Source organism: Bufo gargarizans, chromosome 4 (assembly GCF_014858855.1).
Source record: "Bufo gargarizans isolate SCDJY-AF-19 chromosome 4, ASM1485885v1, whole genome shotgun sequence".
Taxonomy (NCBI): Eukaryota; Metazoa; Chordata; class Amphibia; order Anura; family Bufonidae; genus Bufo; species Bufo gargarizans.
The window spans coordinates 508,065,716-508,089,862 of record NC_058083.1 but is presented as its reverse complement, the minus strand read 5'-3'; the positions used below and the strand labels follow the sequence as shown (position 1 = coordinate 508,089,862).

Sequence of the window (24,147 nt, the reverse complement as noted above, 5' to 3'; positions counted from 1 at the left end):
GGTGCTGGTGGAGCTCCTGTTGCAGGGAGAGGATGTGGTCGATCTGTGGCAGCTATACGCCCAAAGGAAACACCTTCCTCAGGTGCACGTAGGTGACAGAATGTTCAGTGTTATTTTGTAGGCCCGAATGCCAGTGTATGAATGGCGAGGCCAGAACAAGTACAGGCGATAGTAGATTGGGGGGGCTGACAGTGCCTCCAGTTCCTTCACATTGTCTCCCACCCGGTCCCCTGCTAAAAGCGCAGAGTTGGCACCTACAGCCCATGGGCATCTGTCTTTCACCTCATACCCTTGCAAATCAGCCAAGCAGTCTGAGCCCCAAGTTATTCAGCAGTGTCTTATGCTTTTTGATGACTCTGCTGGCAGGGTTTCCGTGGGCCATCCACCTAGCCCTGCCACCGATGCCGAATCACTTATGTTTCAGGATGAGGACAATGGAAGACCACCGCAGCACATCTGTGATGATGACGAAACACAGGTGCCAACTGCGGCGGCATTCTGCAGTGTGCAGACCGGCAAGGAGGGCAGGGGTAAAGAGTGGGTGGAAGATGATGTGGAGGATGATTAGGCCCTCGACCCCACATGGAATCAAGGTCATGCGAGTGAAGTGTGCAGTTCGGAGGAAAAGGTGGTGAATCACACAGCGCCAGCCACACAGCAGAAGAGGAAGCAGTGTGCAAAAGCAGAGTGGCCGTCCCCTAGCCCAGTGTTTCTCAAAAAGGGTGCCTCCAGCTGTTGCAAAACTACAACTACCAGCATGCCCGCACAGCCAAACGCTGTCCAGGCATGCTGGGAGTTGTAGTTTTGCAACAGCTGGAGGCACACTGGTTGGGAAACACTGCCCTAGCCAGTACGCCTGCTACTGCCCACTGCACCAAGGGACTGAGCACACCAAAGCCAGCTCCAAGGAGTTCCCTGGCGTGGCAGTTCTTCAGACAATGTGCTGACGACAAGACCCAAGTGGTTTGCACGCTGTGCAATCAGAGCCTGAAGCGAAGCATAAATGTTCTAAACCTGAGCACCACCTGCATGACCAGGCATCTAAGTGCAAAGCACGAGCTGCAGTGGAGTAGACACCTCAAGAACTACAAAAGATCTCAGGCTCCTCCTAGTCCCTCTGCTGCTGCAGTCTCAGCCTCTTCCTCCCTTCCTCTCTGGAGTGACAGTAGCACCTGCCACCACGCAAACAGAGGATGTGGCAGCAATGCCACCACGTCCGTCACATTCACCAAGCATCTCCACAATGTCCCACGGAAGCGTTCAGCTCTCCATCTCCCAAACACTGGAGAGACAGAAGAAGTACCCCCCCTACCCACCCGCGATCCCTAACCCTGAATGCCAGCATTTCAAAATTCCTGGCCTTTGAAATGCTGTCATTCCGTCTGGTGGAGACAGAGACTTTAAAAAAAAACTTATGGCAGTGGCTGTCCCATAGTACGTGGTTCCCAGCCGCCACTACTTTTCCAGGCGAGCCATCACTGCCCTGCACAACCAAGTGGCGGACAAAATAAGGTGTGCACTGCGCAACGCCATCTGTGGCAAGGTCCACATAACTACCAATACGTGGACCAGCAAGCACAGGCAGGGACATTATATCCCCGTAACTGAGGTGGATAGCAGTTTGGTGCATGTCCTTCCACCACCGAGGATTGCAGGGCGCTTCTCTTTGCCTCCTGTTGCCGCCTCCTCTTCCTACTCTGCTTCCTCATCCGGTAAGCGTAACACCTTCACCACAAACTCCAGCACAGCCAGGGGTAAACGACAGCAGGCTGTTTTGAAACCTATCTGTTTGGGGAAAACAAGCCTAGGAAGGCGATCATATGGAATATGTTAAGTCTAAAACGTAACTTTTAATACACATAAATAATATAAGGTATCCCTGAAAATATATACAATACACATTACATAAAGATTGTAGTAGGAAAGAAAAATGGTGCACGGCGGCACCTGTGATAATCCAATTGTCCTACCACAACCCAGAGGTTCCAGAACGCACCACATTACTCACCCCTGGTGGTAAGAAAAACGAGGATCAGATCTATTTTTTACCGAGCTTCCTTCCTGGGATCGTGGAGTTCTGGAACCTCTGGGTTGTGGTAGGACAATTGGATTATCACAGGTGCCGCCGTGCACTATTTTTCTTTCCTACTACAATCTTTATGTAATGTGTATTGTATATATTTTCAGGGATACCTTGTATTATTTATGTGTATTAAAAGTCACGTTTTAGACTTAACATATTCCATATTATCGCCTTCCTAGGCTTGTTTTGATAGATATCAGGTGATCCAAAGTGATTTTTCATCCCCTTTAAATTCTTACACTATCTGTTTGGGGGACAAACCCCACACCGCGCAGGAGCTGTGGACGGGCATGGAACAACAGACCGATGAGTGGTTGGTGCCAGTGAGCCTCAAGTCCGGCCTGGTGGTGTGTGATAATGGGCGAAATCTCGTAGCAGCACCCGGCCTAGCCGGTTTGAAGCACATCCCTTGCCTGGCGCATGTGCTGAATTTGGTGGTGCAGGAGGTTCCTGAAAAATGACCCCGATATGTCAGAGCTGCTGCATAAAGTGCGGGCTGCCTGTGCGCGCTTTCAGCGTTCTCACCATACTGCTTCTCGCATTTCTGCGCAGCAGCGTAACTTCGGCCTTCCCGCCCACAGCCTCATATGTGACGTGCCCACAAGGTGGTACTCCTCCTTGCACATGCTGGAGAGACATTGCGAGGAGCAGCAGCAGGCGATAGTGGAGTTTCAGCTGCAGCACGCACGCACGGGTGAGTCGCTCTGCGGAACAGCACCACTTCACCACCGAGTGGGCCTCCATTCAGGACGTGTGTGCCGTGTTGCGCTGTTTCGAGTACTCCACCAACATGGCCATTGCCAATGACACCGTTCTCAGCATTGCTATCCCACTTCTATGTCTCCCTGAAAAAACACTTCAGGCGATGATGGAAGAGGATGTGGCACAAGAGGAGGAGGAGGAAGAGGGATCATTTCCATGGTTATCAGGCCAGTCATTTACAAGTGGCTCGGAGGGTGGGTTCCTGCACCAACAGAGGCCTGGTACAGAACTGTCCAGCCAGGGCACAGTTCTGCAGGATGAGGAGGAGGATGAAGAGGAGGAACAGTGTTCACAACAAGGTGGCGCCCAAAGCAGCTCATGGGCATCAATGAAGCATGGCTGGGGGGACAGAGAGGACACAGACGATACACCTCCCATAGAGGACAGCTTGTCGTTGTCTCTGGGCAGCCTGGCACACATGAGCAGCTACATGCTGCAGTGCCTGCGCAACAACCGCCGAGTTGCCCACATTCGGGGTCAAGTTCGGGTCCAGAACTTTGCGGCGAAGTTCGGGCGAACCAGGCGAACCCCAACTTCCAGGTGTTTGCTCAACCCTAATCAGTGGTCTTAAAGAGTCAAAATTACAGACAAATCAATCATTTACGTAATCTGTAGAAAGGTTGCTGAGAATTACATCAATAAATCCATATAATCCAAGGATCTCTACTGCTTCCTCCTTAATCTAGACTCTGCTTCCTCCCCACAAGGTCTTTCATGAGGTTCATACATGATGGCTATGATACAGATATGAACCGTACAGCCTATGCTCCAGCAAGAGGACTCAACACACCCCAAAGACATTCTGCAAAAAACCTTACCTATTTCATTTCCGCTGCTTCCATCCTGTATGCTCCAAAGGATGATGCTGCTCTCCGAGGCGACGGCCACCATCTTATCTTTATCACCGTGGGGACCTCCCACAACTTTTGCATTGAGAGCCACCCTTTCAATAGTCCAGTCTAGATAGGGGCTTGAGAAAACCTGCTGCCAGCCGGAGGACTCCTTTATTCTGAAGAAGATAAATTAATGAGGGTCGTTACACTTTATACAGGAGAAAACAGCTGATCATACAGAGCCCGACTGCATAGCAAAGCGATGAACTTCAGGTGCAGACACTGTTGGTGCCGACAGGACAACAGCGCAGGCGCTGCTCCCTGCTTCTTTAGAGTGCCTGCTAGTGAAGCGCATGCACCGGAAGTTCTCCGCTTTGCTATTGAGGATGCAGAGGATTGTAGGGCTTCTGACTACCCATGCATCATTTGATGGAAAGATGGAGACCAGAGCCACTCCCAGCCATCAGACCCTCACCTATCAAAACTTTTGAAATGTCGCTATGATGTACCAAAAATAGTTTAAAGGCTCAGCGACACTTTAAACTGTATTAAAGGGTTTGTCCAGTTTAGAAAACCTAACTCGACACACTCTACTACTGGTCTCCTCTGCTCCGGACCCTCATCTCCTGACCAGGGTGCAGAGGGGTTACAAAGCGCTCTCCTGCTGGAAGACCTGTCCTGCATTACACAGACAATCCACTGAGGTGAACCGACACTCTGTAATGCTCTATTTCCCCTGTGGTGGCGCTGTAGGGAAACTAAACACTGCCTGGTATACCTACAGATCACCACCTCTGGTCCATACGTTTACCAGCCAAACTTCCAGTTTGGGCTGTTTCCTACAGGGTTACCAAATAAAAAATAAATTGGCATGCCTAACTTTGGCATCTATTCCAATGCGACCGCCACCTGACAAAGACTGCCCCCTTCACCTTCCAGCACCAGTAGTAGTAGGATGATACTGCGCATGTGGTGAGGAAGCGCTGCTTCACCTCCAAAGTTCTTGGCCAGGACTGTATGTGATGTTGCAGAAGAGAGGAGAGTGGATCCAGAACGGCACATGACAGGCTGCAGGGACGGAGGAAGGAGCGGCGCTTCAGAGGGGTTTCTTTTAAAAGACGTATTTTCTCGGGTACTAGTGAACCCTTTTTCATACAGTTGGGTGAGCCCGAATTTCCATTAACTTTGCCTAATCTTGTACAAAAGTCTTATGCACTCTAGCATTTGGAGGGATAGTGGAGGAGATCAACCACACGTCCTACAGTGATTAGTACACAAAACAGCTGGCGAGTCCATAGAGTTGTAGCTCTAAGGGTATGTTCACATGTTACAGACCTTCTGCAGCACAAAAAAACTCTGTTGCAGGTTTCGCTGCAGAAATGCTGCTCATTTGAACCCTCTTTTCACTGCAAAGGGGGAGATCCGCCATAACAATCAGCAGCATAGATTGACACGCTGCAATCTGCACCACAGGCGGATTTTTTTTGCAGCATGTAGATGAGAAATACTAGAAACTCATTCCCTTTGCTGGTACTGCAAAATGCAGCGCGCAATTCCTGATCAGAAAATCGGCAGGGTTTCCGCAATCATTGCAGAAACCGCATCAAGTCACTTCTGGATGTGGAATGCAAACCCGCAACCATATGAACAGCAACACAGATTCCCACTGCAAAACAACAGCATGGGGATTTGACATGAACTGCGCACTGCCATGTAATCAAACTCTAAAAGGGGTCACACACCTTCAATATTTGTCAGCCAACAGCTTTTTGTCCCCAACCCCCCACCGCCATACACATGCATGCACAACTAAAGCTTATATTAAACCTGCAGATAATTGTTAAGATCATCGCTAACAAGCATTCGTACGATCATAAAGATGATCTGGCAGTGTAATCCTGCTGCCGATTACCAAATGACTGAGCAAATTCATGGGGTAATTGAACTCTTTTAGCAGGCTTAAGATATATTTAGACTAACCAATAATTGTCCACATTATCGGGAACGTGCGCTCCCGATAATCTGGCCATCTAAATGTGCCGCCGATCTAATCCCGCCTTTTAACATTCTCATTTGTCGGCAGCATTTTGTGCCGTGTAGTCACGATCTGCTGCCGGCAAACAACTAGTCAGTATAGGGACTAGCGATGGCATTAGCGACTGCTCATCCCCATACTGGGGAGGAGATCGCTGCATGTAATAGCAGTGGTCTCCTTTGCTGGCGAGCCGGCGATTGCCGGGAAGGAACGCTTCCTCTCTGCAGGTATAATATAAGATTAAAACACTTCTGGTGACAGCTTATCTCTAGTGTTGAGCAAACTTTTGTTTTAAAGGGATTCTGTCACCTCCCCTAAGCCAAAAAACGATTTTAAAGCAGCCATGAAGCACAGCTTACCTGGATTAGGCTGTGCTCTTTTATCTTGAAATCCGTCCAGCAGTTACTGCAAAAAACGACTTTGATTGATAAGGAAATGTGTCCTGAAGGTGCCCAGAGGGGCGTTTTTTTCTTCCTAGTGAGCCCAGTACCGCCCCTCTTTCAGTGCCCAGCCCGCCTTCCTTGTACTTTCTAACCGCCGCCTCCAGCCTGCCACAGCCTCCCCTCCCTCTCCTCCCCCTCCCTCACGCCGAACGAAGTCTCGCACAGGCGCAGTACCCACTGAGGGCTGCGCCTGTGCGATCATCAGGAGACTGAGGGTGGCAGCTTCATCTTCGTCACTGGGCATGCGCCGAGCCCAGTGACGTCTTTCCCTCAGTCAGCCTGGTAGGAAGCGCAGAGGATTGCCGATCGCTGCTGCACCCTGCGCTTTCTCCAGTCTGCCTGCCACAGTGAAGACGGCCAGCGATTTCTTTCCCCACCCTCCCTTCAGGAAAGAAATAAGTATTTGTTGGGGCAAATTAGGTATTATTATATTAAGTAAAGCTGTATTGTATTTAGCCGATCGGCAATCCTCTGCGCTTCCTACCAGGCTGACTGAGGGAAAGAGCGAACATCGGACGTCACTGGGCTCGGCGCATGCCCAGTGACGAAGATGAAGCTGCCGCCCTCAGTCTCCTGCTGATCGCACAGGCGCAGCCCTCAGTAGGTACTGCGCCTGTGCGAGAGTTCGTTCGGCGTGAGGGAGGGGGAGGAGAGGGAGGAGAGGCTGTGGCAGGTTAGACAGTACAAGGAAGGCGGGCTGGGCACTGTAAGAGGGGCGGTACTGGGCTCTCTAAGAAGAAAAAAACGGCCCTCTGGGCACCTTCAGGACACATTTCCTTATCAATCAAAGTCGTTTTTTGCAGTAACTGCTGGACGGATTTCAAGATAAAAGAGCACAGCCTAATCCAGGTAAGCTGTGCTTCATGGCTGCTTTAAAATCGTTTTTTGGCTTAGGGGAGGTGACAGAATCCCTTTAAGTTCGGCGTCTAAAGTTCGGGTTATCGAAAAATCGCGTTAAGGATTCTGCTACCACGGACCATGTCCGTGGTAGCGGAATCCATAACTCGATTCTTCGATAACCCAAACCCGAACTTTAGACGCCGAACTTAAAACAAAAGTTCGTTCAACACTACTTATCTCTCATGAGAACAAAGATTGGCATATGAGATCCAACAAGCCTGACCCTTTCCCCGTCATGTGCCACTGCGGGAAGAGTTGGGATACTAAACGCACACATTAGGTGGTCGGCCAGTCCAGCCAAAAACCAAGACACCCATAATGGATCAGCAGGGGCTGAATGTTGTAATACACTGCAGTGCACGTGTCAGCGCGGTGTTGTCTTCACGGCTTACCTGCACGCTGACAACATTGCGGCATTCCTCTTCCACTCACTTGAATGGGATGGAAAGCAGGCAAACGGTGAAGAGAATGCAGCGATCGCACCAGCGTCCGGGTCTCTTTGAAAAGCTGATCGACAGGGGTGCTGGACCCCCAGTGATCTCATATTGACAACCTGTCCTGAGGATAGGTCATCAATATAGGAAATTCTACATCCCCTTTAGGACTTTTTATAAAACTGCTGAGAATACATTGTGCAAACGGACCCTACTACAGGACTTAGGGCTCATGCACACGACCGCGCCGTGTTTTACGGTCCCGCAAAACACAGCTGCTGTCCGTGTAGGTTCAGCAATTTGCGGAAGGGGCTGCCCATAATAGAAATGCCCATTCTTGTCCGTAAAACAGACAAGAATAGGACATGTTCTATTTTTATTGCGGGGCCATGGAACAAAGCAACCGGTGCAGATAAAAAAAAAAAAGCGGCTTGGATGCGGAACCAAACAACGTTCGTGTGCATGAGCCCTTAGACTGCCTTCATCTCCTGAAGCATCTTTTGTGCATCACGAGAGCCCACTTGGGACCCCCCTATATAAACAGAGCTGTTTTACAAGGCCTGTCTGTAGTGACGGTGGACAGGACAGCTACAGCAACTAGTTTGGTCGGACACAAACATATAAAGTTTGGGATAAGTTAGGCTTCTGTAATTTTTCACCTGAATCAATACGTTTTTTAGATTTTGTTACTCCAGACATCTCCACAAATCAAAGACGTCTCCATTTTTTTCCTTCTGTCAACCACTTGGGGAGAGAGAAAGAGAAAAAAAATGGAGATGCTGCATTAGCCCCCACGCTGCTGCTACCATTAATAAAAGTTTTGTCAGGTGCAGAGTTTTCTATTTTTCTTGGAGTCACCACGAGGCTGCCTGACTGTGACTGAAACAATTTGAAACGGCGAGCGCGGACAGACAGGTAATCCATTTGAAAAGCATTAGAGCAAGATTTTTGACAAATTTCAATAAACCCCTTGCTGTGTTCACTCTATCACAGTTAGGTATACGAGCGGCGCGCGGGAGCCACTAAAATGGCCAATTTCAGACTTATTAAATGCTTTGGCCAGTAATGACACTAAATGAAAGGGCGGCGAGGGCTTCACCGCGTCCGCGGGCAAAACTTTATACAAACATTGTTAAGGGATGAAACTGCCAAAGTGCCCAAAACAGAGACACCATGAAGTCCTTGAGACCAATGTCAAGCCTCTGTTCTGTAACCGGCCCTCCGGTCACTTCATGTTAGGCCTGGTCCATACTGTGCCGCGATTCAAAGCAGAAATATTAAGAATCACATGCGGATACTAGAAGGGAATGTGAGTATCCGGTACACAAGCGATGTAGCTGCAAATTCACAGCGCTCCTTACCCGGGGAGGGACAGCGCTCCTTACCCGGGGAGGGACAGCGCTCCTTACCCGGGGAGGGACAGCGCTCCTTACCCGGGGAGGGACAGCGCTCCTTACCCGGGGAGGGACAGCGCTCCTTACCCGGGGAGGGACAGCGCTCCTTACCCGGGGAGGGACAGCGCTCCTTACCCGGGAGGAAGTTTTGATCCCTGGGGGTCCCACTGCTGATGCCCCCGCCGAACAGAACTGAAGGGGCAGAAACACTGTGTCCCTTTGGCTGTGATTCTCTAGGCCAGAGTTCAGCAACCTCCGGCTGTTCTGAAACTATAACTCCCAGAATCCTCCTTTCACTTCAGTGGGAGTTACAAGAACAGCTGAGTAAATGTGCATGCTGAGAGTTGTAGTTTCACAGCAGCTGGAGTGCTGAAGGTTGCTGATCCCTACTCAATGGAGAGCGCCAAGCCATTCACAGCTAAAAGGGCACGGCTGAACACGTGTGCCCCTTTGTTTCAGTGATCGGTGGGGATCTCAGTAGCCGGTCCCCCACTGATCAAACCTTCTGGACATTACACTGTGACATGGCAGAACCTTTTAGAACTAGAGGTGCATACACATTAGTGTTTACAGGGGTTGTCTAGTGTCAGGAGATCAGCCTGCAATAAAGAATTGATAAGTACTTACCTAGCAGACCCCAAAATGCTGCTCTGGTTCTCCGAGCCAGGCTCTATTTACCCTGCTGCAGTGACGTCACTTTGAAAACACGTGGCTGCTGCAGCCGCTGAAAACGCCAGAGACTAGCTGCAGAAATCAGCTCAAGTATTCTTTGGGGTGTATTAGAGAGGTAATTGGTAGCATCTCGCTAGGATATGCCACCAATATCGGATTTGTACAGGTCCCAGGGGTGGACCCGCAGCTATTTCTAGAATGCAGCCCCCAAAGTGAACAAAAGCGAACCGTGCATGCACGGCATGCCCTCCATTCACATCTATGGGAGTTCTGAAAAAAGGTGAGTGAGCACTACCAGATGTCCCATATAGATGAAGGGAGGGTGGCGCTGCCTCCGGGACCTGCACCTATCTTACATTGGTGACCTATCTTAGCTATGTGCCACCATTGTGTGAGGTGAGACAACCCCTTTAACCCCTTCGTGACCATGCACATTTTCTTTTAAAAAATTTGCATTCCAAGAGCTATAACTTTTTTGTTTTTTCATCCATGTACTTGTATGAGGTCTTCTTTTTTGCAGGAAAAGTTATAGTTGTTAATGCACCATTTTAAGTACATGTAATGATTTATTAAAGCCAGCTGTTTAGCTAAAAACCCCTTTGTTTACATCAGTAAAAAGGCGTATTATTGGTCACTAAGAGGTTAAAGGGGTAATTTTAGGGGAAAAAAATCTCCCATGGCCATCAAATAGTTTAAAAACATTAAGGGGAAATCAGTGTGGACAATCCGCATCAATAGGTGTGGATATGATGCGTATTTTCAGGGTGCGGATTTTACTCTACGCATTGAAGTGAATGGAGAAAATCCGGTCAGGAAAAAAATAAATTGACATGCTGTGGATTTTGAAATCTGCACCACAGGTCAAAATCCGCGCGGAAAAAAATTGGCATTGTGTACATGAGAATTTCAAATTCTCATAGAATACAATGTGCAAGACCTACGGTTCAGATTTTCCACACGCAAATCTGCACACAATCCTGATCGTGTGCATTTAGCCTTAAAGATCTTCTATTCAGCTTGCCGACCCCTTTCCTGCTTCCGTCCTGACAAAGCCCAAATTGGTTGGGATCGCCACCCAGCCAATCATTGGAAGAGGCGGGACAATTATTTACTTAAAGGGATTCTGTCACCAGGTTTCACCCCTGTCAGCTAAAAATATGCTGATGTTCAGGGCGTCTTCACGATTCCTAATGTGGGCTTATAAATGTCATCTGTAGGCTTATTTAGCTAAAAAACAGCTTTTACTAACCTGTCAGTCAAACAAATAAGGTGCCCAAGGGGATGTTAATGGATGCAAGGTGCCGGCCGCACCCGCCGCCGTTCATACCCAGCGCCGCCTTTCCAGACTTCTGCGCCGCCTCCTAATACTCTGTGCCGCCTCTCGCTCTCCCTCCCTCCTCCTGCTGTAAGATCTCGCGCATAGAGGGGTTGAGTAAAGTGCCGGCGCATGCGCACTTCGTTGTAAGAAGCCAAATGGAGAAGTCCGCACGGGCGCATCAGGCAGAGCCCTGTGCGCAAGCGCGAGATCTTACAGCAGAAGGAAGGGGGAGGGAGGGAGAGCGAGAGGCGGCACAGAGAATTAGGAGGCGGTGCAGAAGTCCGGAAAGGCAGCGCTGGACACGAACAGCGGCGGGTGCGGCCGGCACCTTGCATCCATTAACATCCCCTTGGGCACCTTATTTGTTTGACTGACAGGTTAGTAAAAGCTGTTTTTTAGCTAAATAAGCCTACAGATGACATTTATAAGCCCACATTAGGAATCGTGAAGACTCCCTGAACATCAGCATATTTTTAGCTGACAGGGGTAAAACCTGGTGACAGAATCCCTTTAAAGGGAACCTGTCACCGGTATTTGATGTATAGAGCTGAGGACATGGTTTGCTAGATGGCCACTAGCACATAGTCCCCATAGCTCTGTGTGCTTTTATTGTGTAAAAAAAAAAACGATTTGATACATATGCAAATTAACCCGAGATGTGTCCTGTTCGTGAGATGAGTCAGGGACAGGACTCATCTCAGCTTAATTTGCATATGTATCAAATAGTTTATTTTTACACAACAAAAGCACACAGAGCTATGGGGACTGGGTATTGCAGATGTGCTAGCGGCCATCTAGCAACCCATGTTCTCAGCTCTATACACAAAATCCTGGTGACAGGTTCCCTTTAATATATATGAATTCCAGCCTGCCTCCCTAGCGACGCTAGCCCTACAGATGGGTCAGACTTGCAGCACTGGGAGGGTTAACTGCCGGGAATGTCGTGTTCTCATATCCCAGCAGTGCACTACATTACATCAGGGTGCGGGTAAGGGTTAACACGCCATCAGTGAAACTACTGGGAAACTATTCCACAGCAGGTAACTTTTCCTGGTCGGTAATATCATAAAGCAGCAGAAACTTCCTGGCGTGGCGGCTCATCATTCTGCCGGATTGTTCCCCGTCTGTGGGGAACGACGTTATTAACCGGACAAGTACATATACCTCTATCTCACCACAGACAGATTTTAAAGTAATGACTTCTTTACAATCTAATATAAAAAGTGAAGCGCTTGAACAGATGATCCTGCTCACGTTTTATGTTCATGGTGATCGCAGTCATACCAGCTAATTTCAGAAGAGAAATGGCTCCCGCCACCTGGAGCTCAGAGCATTCCCGGAAAAAAAAAAAAACAATCAGGGGGATGACGAGAAGAGAAAAAAATAATAAATAAAGGAAAGAAAATGATGAATAATTCATACCTGTAACACACCACAAAATGAGCGTAGGCAGCGACAATCCAGTTGTGATGGCCCTCTACTATTAGTACTTTCCGGGGATCCACTGGGAATCCTACAAAAGCCAAGCGAATATGTATACAATATTAATGCCACTGAAAAATGACCGAGTCCGAGATTATTTGCAGCCTCTTAATCACCTGCAATTTACATTTATAATTTTAAGTTCTAGCTTCTTTTGTGCCGTTGCCATTTTGAAAGCCCAGGACAGAGAAAGAAATAGGATTCCCAAATGAGATTGGTTGGACGCAGTGGAATGAATGCAACCTTGGCACAGAGCGAGCGGGGTGGGGAGCGAGAGGGAGCGTGCACGCTGCCTCCATTTATCTACAGGTCAGGTACGCGGCTGGCAAGTCCCGTAATTGCATCACCATCACTGATCCATCACTGCTTCTCAAATCTGAACTCATGAGACCATCCTCTGCTGAAATGGGGCTATTGGAAGTGACACTCTCACTAAATCATAAGTCTCTTAAGTAGAAACTGCCAGCCATACTTAATAAGCAGAGTTTTGCTCAAGCACGCCAATGTCTACAAGTGCGGCTCTTGCAAACACGGCATCCTGCATTTATCCTCTGCTCTTAAACGGAATAAAAAGAGCCGAAATCTGTCGCTGCGGAGCTCAAATGTCACGGGCAACGGGATATCTTCATTAGGATGACGATGGGGGCCTCCACCCCCCCCCTCCCCTTGTTCGCTGCCAGCGGTGCCCGAGTTTTGCTAGAAAGAATTATTACAAGTCACAAGTGCAATGTGCAGATTTGAAGGGTTTGTCGGCGGCGGGGAGCAGCCTCATGGAGTGCGCAGTGATGTCTCTCCTGGAAGTAAAACGACTGACGACGGAGGCGACATCACTGGAGGCCTGCGCTATGTATACAAATGCTTCATTGGCTCCGGCTGTACATATGTTCTGTTTAAACACCCAGCAGGGGCAGAGAGACGTCACAGTCAGTGCTATGATCGCTTCTCGGGGGTAAATCAAATGATCGGAATGGGGAGGAGAACTGGCACGTGCACCACGCATTTCGAGTCAATGTAAACGACAGGAGGAAGTGGTTAGAGGTTAACAAAGTACCAGAAACATCTCCGGGAAAGCACTGACATTTGGATTCTGAGCAGACACCTAGTGAGGGGAAAGGAAGGCGAGGAAGTTGGATATATTTTATTCTCGCTCTTCACTACAAGTGCAACTTTTATTTTTTTTATTTAAACAAAAACTAAAAATCTGCACCAGTCTCCAGAACAGAACCCCTGCTGTGAATGAAAATGTGGCCATGGAGTGCGCACAGCTGTCTCCGTTCACTCCGACAGAGCATGCTGCCGTAGTAGTAGATGCAGGGAGCAGCACATGTGCACGCTCCTATCTCCATCTGGATGCAGCAGTCAGTGGCCGCCTCACCAGGTAGGCAGTAGGTTGGGGACCCCTGTTCAAGAGGCAGGTGCCGATACTAGAGATGGGGCCAATATGGCATGACCTGTGATTAGTGTTGAGAGAACTTGTGTTTTAAGTTCGGCGTCTAAAGTACGAGTTATTGAAGAATCACGTTATGGATTCTAAATTCCATTATGGTCCGTGGTAGCGGAATCCATAACGCGATTCTTTGATAACCCGAACTTTAGACGCCGAACTTAAAACACAAGTTCGCTCAACACTACCTGTGAAGGGAATATCCCTTTAAATATTGTTGGCCATTGCTGCAAGGTTTTAACCCAAAATCATCAATAGTAAATCAGAGGCTGAAAACTATGACGTGATGCCGCCTCACCCCCAGCTAAGGACTATTTGCAGTTGTTTTGTGTTCACACCATTACGGCACAGTGGCGAGGCAATACTGTTACTCAGGATAGCGACCGATGCAGAATCGCCACATCCCATTGCAAGTCAGTATCATTGTAAAGGCCAGGCCCAACATGACTTGTATTATTTTATTTTTTTATTGAAGAGGTTGTCTCACACATTGGTGGCATATCACTAGGACATGCCACCAATGTCAGATAGGTGCATGTCCCAGAGGCGAGACCAACACCTATCTCTAGAACAGAGCCCCCAAAGTGAACGAGAGTGCACAGAGAACGCGCAGCGTGCTCTCCATTCACTTCAGCACTTGGCTATTTCCGTCTAAGTAAATGGAGGGTGGCGCATGCACGGCGCGCTCTCGTTCACTTTGGGGGCTCCGTTGTAGAGACCTCCACCCATCTGACATTGGTGGCATATCGTGCCAATAGGCCAGCAATGTGTGTGGTGAGACAACCCCTTTACAGCTTTATTTAAAGTTTGTAAGCATGGGCACAAATTAAGAAATATACCATACATAACCATCACATTGCTGCATTATTAATACCTTAACGTGTACCTGTACTTGACATGTCACAATGGGGGGGGGTTCAAGTGCTGAGACCCTCACTGATCGCTAAAATGAGAAGAAAGAAGCGCTCACATAATACAGCACTGTCTCTCCTCACTGCTGAACATGGGCTCAATAGAAAGCCTATCTCCATGTAGAGCCAGTGCTCCATGTCAGCGCCTCCATCTTCTCGTTTTAGCACTCGGCAGGGGGCTCAGCACTCTGACCCCCACTTATCGAAAACTTTCATATGTCACCATGGAAGTTCAAGTACCCTTAAAGGGGTTTTCTCACTTCAGCAACTGGTATTTACCAGGTAGAGAAGGTGAATACACGGCCCTTACTAATGTATTGCGATTGTCCAAATTGCCTCCTTTGCTGGCTAGATTCATTTTTCCATCACATTATACACTGCTCGTTTCTATGGTTACAGACCACCCTGTAATCCAGCAGCGGTGGTTATATTTGCACCCTATATGAAAAAGCCCCGGCCTATGTGCGCTCCCACGGTCCTGGCCACAAGAGAGGCAGGCACTTTTATTCCTATAGTGTGCAAGCACGGCCACCGCTGCTGGATTGCAGGGTGGCCGTAACCATGGAAACGAGCAGGGTATAATGTGATGGGAAAATGGATCAAGCTACTGTAGCAAAGGAGGAAATATGGGTAATAAAAATACATTAGTAAGTGGCTTGTATTAACTTTCTCTCCATGATAAATGCCGTTTGCTGAGGTGAGAGTCCACTCCTTTACCATTGATGGCCTACCCTCAGGATAGGCCATTATTATTCGACTGATGTGGGTCCGACACCCCGCCAACCAACTCTGGTATTATAAATAGCTCCTCACGCGTCTGACAGTCCCCATTATAGTGAATAGGGCCAGATGGACTTTCGGCAGCGCACGGTAGTTACGGGTCCAGCAGGCTGTTCCCCTGCCGAAACCACTAACGCCAATATGAAACAGACAGTATGGAAGAGGCTTCAACAAATACCTTACCTAGTTTCACCACCCCTTCTACACCGGAGAGGGTGGGCTGTGCGGCGCTCCCTTGGACAGATACCTCGCATGGTCTCGGAATCACCTTATTCTCAGCTGAGGAAGAAGCTTCGCAGGTCAACTTCCTGCTGGGAATAGCTAGAAACATAAAAGCACAAATATAACATCGCTCTTACCATGAGGCTGTGTTCACACTATGGACTTTAGCCTGACTGTATTCTCCCTCTGTATGCAACTTATTTCTGTGATGGAAATAAAATGCTGAAATCTGCAGAATATTCTATACAGGTGAACAGGGTTCCGGAAACCCAAGGGCTGTGGATTTTGGAGATGACTGTGTGCCAAAATATGCTCTATTAACCCCTTTGCACTTTAAAGATGGCGCCCGCACACGCATAGCCACCGCGTTTCTGCCGTTTCAAACAGAAAAGGCCCGAGGCGATTGTATGCAATCAGCTATAAGGCTGAATGCACACATTTAACCACTCATATGCCGCAGTCAATATGCCTGTTACGCGTCCAGCTAAGACCGGGGAAGCTGTACTATCCCAGAGGTGACTCGGAGTCTCAAGCAGGCACTGACACCCGTCATTGGTAAATACCAATAAAGGCCAGCAGGTGGCAGCACTGTATTGGAATATAGTGAATGGTGTGTTCTGTGACGGATAAATACTCATTACAGAACACAACTGGCAATGTAATGACTGACAGTTCTAGTCACCTAAAAAGTAAAAGAAAAAAAATGTAAAACTATATAAAACGTTTAAATCACCCCCCTTTCCCCAAAAACTAAATAATAATTAACAAAAAAAATAAAGATAATAGGCATCGCTGCATCCGAAAACGTCCGTACCATTAAAATATGACTATTTATCCCATATTGCGAATGCCGTAACGGAAAAAAATATTCAAAATGGCCACATTGCCATTTTTTGTCACTTCAGCTCCCCAAAGAAATTTTATAAATAGTGATCAAAGTCACACGCACTTTAAAATGGTGTCACTAAAAAGTACAGATCGCCGTAAAAAAAAAAAACACTCCCCACTATATTGTATGCTACGTATATTAAATAGTGCAACTTTTTCCACAAAAAACAAGCTTCAAAAATTGCAGGGTCATCTAAGGCATAAATGGGCTGTTCGGGCTACATATACTGATGTCATCAGGACGGGTCATCTATATAAGTATGGGAGCTGAGCTACGGATTTGATGCAGATTTTTCGCAGATCTCAGCCTTACATTGAAAAGGGTGAAATCCGCACAAGAAAAACAAAATTTGACACGCTGCAGGTTTCAAGATCCGCACAGCAGGTCGATTTCCGCCCCTAAGAAAAACAGCTAAACCTACATGAGAATTCTCTAATCTCGTACACTTTACGGGTGCTGTATAAGGCTACATGCACATGACCGTATGTGTTTTGCGGTCCGCAAATTGCGTATCAAAAAAGAAAAAAAAAGTATTTTTTTGTTCTTTGTACGTTTCTAACTAACCACATGTAAGTAGTCTACAATTCACTTACTTCCTCTACAGTGGCCCCTTTCTCAGATTTCACTGAGGGTCATGTGACCTGTGATATGAGCTTCCCTCCCTGCTCCGATGATGTTTCGTGCACAGAGAGCAGAGATGTGTCTGTACACGAGAGGTCACTGTGCTGGCCATGCCCCCTGCACTGCTATAACTGTGCTGGCCACGCCCCCTGCACTGCCTGCTGCTCTCTCCCTGGATTCTTCAGGAAAAACTTTAACCCCTTCAGCAGCACAGACTCAGGGCTGAAGGCTTTACTGAGTAGCTGCAGGCAGTGAGGAGACAAATGCTGGGCACAGGAGCTCACAGACTAGAGGAGTTCTGCACAAGAACGGGTAGGGGGAAGATCCTGTGTGTATCAGCAGTGTCATTGTACAGCTGGGACTTTTAGTCCTACACATACAACATGCTGCTGAGTATTCCAGCAGGCAGACATGTCACTCAGGGCAGCACTTGTATTAACTGCCTTTGCAGAGCAAGAGCAGAGATTGTTATTGCAGGTAAACAAAGGGCCAGAAGAGAACCATGGAAATTAGTAAAAAATAATTTTTGCCTAAAACTTGCTTAGCTTAGTTATATATTGCTGCCCATCAGATTTACAGTGCTCAATATTTTTTTTTCATAACTCGGACAACCCATTTAAGAATAATAAGGAGATAATAAGACGGATAAAGCGAGTCCATACATATATACTGGGAGCTGTAAATCGCTTTCTATGATGAGGACAGGAGCTTCTTCAGGGTCCTGTATCGCACATAAGGTACCAGACTTCAATTGGACGCCAAAAGGAGCAGCTCATCCTGGCACAGACAGGGGGCGGTACAGGACATGTAGTACCACAGAGGAGCTACTATACAGACAAGACTATTTTACCAGAGAATGGCCATGTTGATTGGTTGGATCAGAATCTTAGATATTGGGGGAAGCTTACTAAGCATGTTGCCCCAGAATTATGGCGTAAAATGCACCAAAAAGAAAGGTGTTATGATTGGCGCCAAATATATCAACTGTTTTCTCCAGGATTTTAACCATAAAGAATGCATCACACCAGAAACGAGTTATAAGTGGGCTATCACATTGACCTCATTTATCATCCTGTTATCGACAAAAATGGCTCCAATTAAAGGGAACCCGTCATCAACTTTATGCTGACCTCACTGACTGCAGCATAAATGAGTGACAGAAATGCTGATTTCAGCGCGGTGTCACTCATGAGCTAAAAGTAAGTGGTTGCGGAGAACCAGCATCATAATCATTGCAGCCCAGGCCTTTAAAAGAGTCAAATCTACCTGAGAAGTGTCCTGGTTATACATAATCTCCTGCTCTCTCACCCATCTGCTGATGATTGGCAGTTCTCTCCTAGACAGAAAGGGAGAAAACTAGATAGAAGACTGTCAGTCATCAGCAGGTGGGCAGGAGAGCAGGAATTCATGAATAACCAGGACTCTTATGTAGATTTGACTCTTTTCCAGGCCCAGTCTGAAATGATTGTGATGTTGGTTCTCAGCAACCACTTACTTTTAACTTATAAATGACAGACCGCTGAAATCAACTCACCTGCCTCTACTTTATTCTGCTGTTAGTCTGGGCAGCATGAAGTTGAAGTTGATGACAGGTTCCCTTTAAGCCAGCTTATGTGGTGTTTCTTGTAAAAAGTCGCATTTATGGCAGAAAGATGTGACTTTTTGTCAAAAAGGCGCATTTATGAAAAGAATATATCAACTCGTCGTGGGAACAAGTGATAGGAAAGTACTAAAACAGGACGCACTGATTTTCATCTAATAGAAATGAGCCAAACAACAGGGTTCTGTCAGAAAACTAACATTCAACAAAAACAAAAAAAAACAGTCCCCGGTCTGAGACAAAAGTCGCAATTTGCCAGCGGAACTGTTGCAAATATGTGCGGTCAGGGAGGGTTGACCGAAATGGCGCATTTCAGTTTAAAAAAAAAAAAGTCACATTTTAGTGCTATGGACATTAAAATATCGAGAGAAATAGGCGAATAATCAAGTTTATATTTTAAAAAAGTCACATTTTAAAAGTAGAGTGCACCTTGTGATATATGAGGTGAAACAAATCACCACTTTCAATTTGTAATGTTAGTATTTTTTTGGTGCAAATCATGCCTTTATTGATAAATGTCCCACATTGTATGTGTTTGTGCCCAAAAAATACTTACCTCACAAATCAAAAGTGGTGATTTGTTTCACTACAAATATCAAAAGGCGCACGCCAATTTTAAATATAAACTTGATTATCCATTGATTTCTCTTGATTTGCGACATTTTAACACCACTAGCACTAAAATGCGACTTTTTAAAACCGAAATGTGTCATTTCAGCCAACCCTGCCAGACCGAACTAGTGAGTGACTTTTAAAACATATTTGCGACTTTTGAAGCATATTTTCAGTGGAAAATTGCGACTTTTGTCTCAAACTCGGGATGTTTTGGTTATTGTTCTGTTTTCGTTGAATGACAATTTCCTGACAAAACCCTCAATTTAGATAAAAAATAAATCCGTCCTGTTTTATTACTTTTCTATCACTTGTTTCCACGACGAGTTGGTTTTCTTTTCGTACATGCAACCGACAGTTTATCCATTTTAGGCTCCATTCACACGTCTGCAAGTGTTGTCCGCGCCCTTCTGCAATTGTGATGGAACGGGGTTGGACCCTTTAATTCTCTATGGGGACTGTATGGATGCGGAGAGAGCACACTATGTGCTCTGTGCATCGGCATTTCCGGAGAGCGGCCCCGATCCAGCTCCGTAAAAAAATAGAGCATGTCCTATTCTTGTCCGTAATAGGCATTTCTATGGGGGTGCCGACAGGGTGTATTGCGCAATACACCACGGACGTGTGAATGGACCCTTAATGGCCATTGTTGTCGTGTGAATGTATCCTAAATATGTTACCGTTCTCCTTGTCAATAAATGTGTGTCCGTACACAGATCAGGCCTATTTCACACGTCGGTGATTCAGATACACATGATGTCCATGGTCTCCACTGACCACTCACGTATCCATTGACTTTAATGTGTGCATTCACAAATCAGTTTACCACAGACCGTGGGCCTGCAGTGACATCACGGAAGCGGGTCCCAATGTATCTTTTGATTACAGATCCCTCACGAAAACCATAGACTCAACAAGGATGCCATCCGTGCTTGGTAAGTGGTTTTCATGGATCGTCGCTAGAAGACAGAAATTCATTTTCAGCCTACCGATGTATGTGAAACACGGATGACACACGGACTAAAAATCAAGGAACCACCGAAAAAACATGGATCCTGCCATCACAGCCATACCATGGACGTGTGAATGAGGCCTAACTCATTTAACCCCTGAGATGACTCAGTCACAAGCGACCATGGCATCTGAGCATTTCGATAGAGGAAGGGTGTCATAGGATAATGGTAAAATCACTATGTGCTGCAATGCATAACTATTGCAGTGTATAGTACAAGTGATCAAACAATCACAGGTTCAAGTCCAATAGTGAGATCCAGCCCTTAGGCTAGGTCTCAGAGGCAGGATGTCAGCATAAAAGGATGTATTGTAATGCATTGCAGAGGGAATCAGCCCCCAGAAGTTGAAGTCCCAGAGAAGGTCAAGTCCCAGAGACAACAAAAAATAAATAAAACATTTAATTTCCCCAAATAAAACACACAGAATTTTAAAATAGAAAAAAAAAGAAAACCAGACATATTGGGTATTGCCATGTCCGTACCGACCGGCTTTATGAAAATATTACGTGATCCACCCCTCACTTGAATGCCGTTGAAAAAAAATTAAAACTGTGCAAAAAAAGGAGATTTTTGTATAACTTACCAGTAAAATCTCTTTCTCGCTCTTCATTGGGGGACACAGAAACCGTGGGTATAGCTATGTCCTCTAGGAGGCGTTAACACTAGTAAAAGCTGTTAGCTCCTCCCGTGGCAGCTATACCCCCTCCAGCCTGGAGATAGAGCTTCAGTTCGTGTACACGCAGTAGGAGAAGCAAGCCAACCATGCGGCCCAGGGCAGCGTCCGCCGATGCTTACGTATGCACCTGGTAAAATTTTGTGAATGTGTGTAAGGGGGACCGGTAGTCACCTTACACAACTGTGCAGCCGAAGCGCGATTCCTCCGAGCCCAAGAAGCGCCCACCGCTCTAGTGGAGCGAGCCGTGACACCTAAGGGCGGAACCCTGCTCCGGGTGCAGTATGGTTCAGCACTTGCAGACCGAAACTATCGTGCAATTGCCTCCTTGGAGGCCGCCCACCCCTTTCGAGGACCCTCCGGAATGACAAAAAGGGGATCCGTACGGTGGAAGGAACCGGAGGCTGCTAAATAGAGCTTTAGAGCTCTGACAACGTCCAAATGGTGTAACGCCTTTCCCTTAGGGTGTGAAGGAGATGGGCACAGTGAGGGAAGGACACGTTTCTTGTTAAAATGGAAGTCAGAGACCACCTTAGGAAGAAAGGAAGGGACAGGCCGGCGAACCACCTTGTCCCTATGAATAACCAGGAAGGGTTCTCCGCAGAGAGCGCTGCCAACTCAGACACCGTCTGATGGAAGTGATAGCGACCAGAAAAACTACCTTCCAGGACAGGAGTAGGAGAGAATCTCCCGCCAGGGCTCCAAAAAAAACCTGGAGCGTTGAGAGGACTAAATTCAGGTCCCAAGACGGTAAAGGAAGACAGTACGGAGGAACCGTATGTGACACTCCCTGAAGAAAGGTCGTTACCGGCCCCAGGGGGGCCAGAGGGCGCTGGAAAGAATAGAAGCGCCGACACCTGACCCTTCAAGAACTAAGGAAAGACCAAGATCCAACCCCGATTGTAGAAAGGACAGAATCGTGGAGAAAAAAATAAATAAGTGGCGGACATTTCAGCTTCCACACAAACCCAGGAGGGACCTCCAGGTCCTAAATAGATCCTAGGCGATGCAGGCTTGCGGATGACATCCGCCGAAAAACCTCTTTTGCATAGAATAGCGGTCTAAATAGACCTGAAATACCAATGGAAGACCGGACTCTCCTAGAAGGAGAACGAGGTCGGCATACCACGTGTGACGGCCAATCCCCAGGGTGACTAGGATAGTCGGAATACCCTCCATCCTGATCTTCCGCAGAACTCTGGGTAGGAGAGGAAAGGGGGGAAAAAACGCAAAGGAGGGAGAGCCCCTGCCAAAGGGAAATCAGGGCTCCCACGCCGCACGCTTCCGGACCTCCTGCTCAGGAGAGAAAGGTGGGAAGCTTCCGAGTCAGACTTGAGGCCAAACAGTCCACATCCAGGAGACCCCAACGCAGACAGATCGCCTCGAACACCTTCCGCAGTCCCGGAATACAGAAGGGAGAGGCCCGTAGCCATTCTGTCTGAGGAGGAAGAAGAAACAGTGCTCCAGACTAAAAAAAATACCTAGTAGCCATTGGCTCCTGAACTGAAAAATTTAGGAGCCAAATCAAATTTTTAGTCGCCAAATCGAAACCGAATCAAAATTTTGGTATCGTGACAACGCTACGCCGATCAGATCGGCGTAGGGTTGTTTTGATACCAAAATTTTGATTAGCTTTCGTCACCATAAAGTATTGCGATACTCAACAAAGGTGACTAAAAAAATGGCGAATGCTCACCGCATAGGAGATATTTTTTAAATAATTTTAATAGGACAGCGCTGTGTAATATGTTTATTTATTGTTTATATATTTTATATGTAAAATTGGGAAAGGGGGGATTTAAACTTAATATTTTAGGGTACTTTCACACTAGCGTTTTTCTTTTCCGACAGAGTTCTGTCCTAAGGGCTCTATACCAGAAAAGAACTGATCAGGCATATCCCCATGCATTCTGAATGGAGAGCAATCCGTTCAGGATGCATCAGGATGTCTTCAGTTCAGTAATTTTGACTGATCAGGCAAAAGATAAAACCGCAGCATGCTCTGTTGTGCGTTTTTGCACTGCGCCACCAATATAATAAACATTGGTGGCGCAGTGCACCCCCCAAAACCCCAGTATAATAAACATTGGTGGAGCAGTGCGCCCCCCCCCCAATATAATAAACATTGGTGGTGCAGTGCGCCCCCCCCCCAATATAATAAATATTTTGCCCCCCCCCCCAATTTAATAAACATTGGTGGCGCAGTGCGCCCCCCCCAACACCCCAGTATAATAAACATTGGTGGCGCAGTGTGCCCCCCCTCAATATAATAAACATTGGTGGCGCAGTGGGCAGTGCCAATGAGGGTTAAAAAATAAAAAAATTATTAACTCACCTCCTCCAATTGATCATCTCCTGTTCTTTCTTCAGGACCTGTGGTGACATCACTGTGCTCATCACATGATGATGGGGGGGGGGGGGCGCACTGTGCCCCCAATGTTTCTTATACAAATACAGGAGGCGGGTGCCAGAATCAAATAGCACCCAAAGATAAGAAGGAGCCCAAGATGCTTAGGTATTCCCCTGTAAGCGGACCACTAGTGGAAGTGGAACGCAAGAGGAAGCACGGTGATGGGAGAAGGCAAATGCATACGGCAGGAACAGAACCCAGTGGAGATGCAATGCCGCCACTTACCGAAGGGGGATGCATACGTCTGGCACTAAAAACAGTGTAATTGTACTTAGTCCACCAACTGCAGGGGACAATATATAAGGCAAGTATTGTAACCGTAGTAGTGCAATTACTCCCTATGGAAGGTGTAATGCATACAAGGAGTACTGCTAGCGGAAGTAGTCATGCATACAGCAGGAACTGAATGCAACGGTAGAGAGATTACGCCGTTTATGGAAGGGCACGCATATGCGATGTGCAATTACTCCACCTAAAGGAAGAGGTAATGCCTACGGTAACTACCAAACCGGTGATAATGCCAATAATGCCATAACGCCACTACCTAGTGGAAATGTAATTCCGTCCCCTCTGGAAGGGGAAACGCCTACAGGCGTCATTGACAACAGCTCTCTAG

General features: G+C 47.2%; 1 protein-coding gene across 2 annotated transcripts in view; it reads right to left on the bottom strand.

The window, feature by feature from the left end:
* Nucleotides 1-24,147, bottom strand: part of KCTD3 (potassium channel tetramerization domain containing 3) — a 70,246-nt gene that overhangs the window by 16,511 nt on the left and 29,588 nt on the right. The window contains exons 7-10 of one of the 2 annotated variants that reach the window (XM_044290807.1): nucleotides 15,675-15,812; nucleotides 12,297-12,387; nucleotides 12,129-12,161; nucleotides 3,664-3,854 (exon numbers count right to left, since the gene is read on the bottom strand). In XM_044290807.1, the coding sequence (XP_044146742.1) occupies nucleotides 3,664-3,854; nucleotides 12,129-12,161; nucleotides 12,297-12,387; nucleotides 15,675-15,812 (453 nt within the window). The remainder of the gene's footprint in view (nucleotides 1-3,663; nucleotides 3,855-12,128; nucleotides 12,162-12,296; nucleotides 12,388-15,674; nucleotides 15,813-24,147) is intronic. The other variant, XM_044290809.1, reaches the window with a different exon arrangement.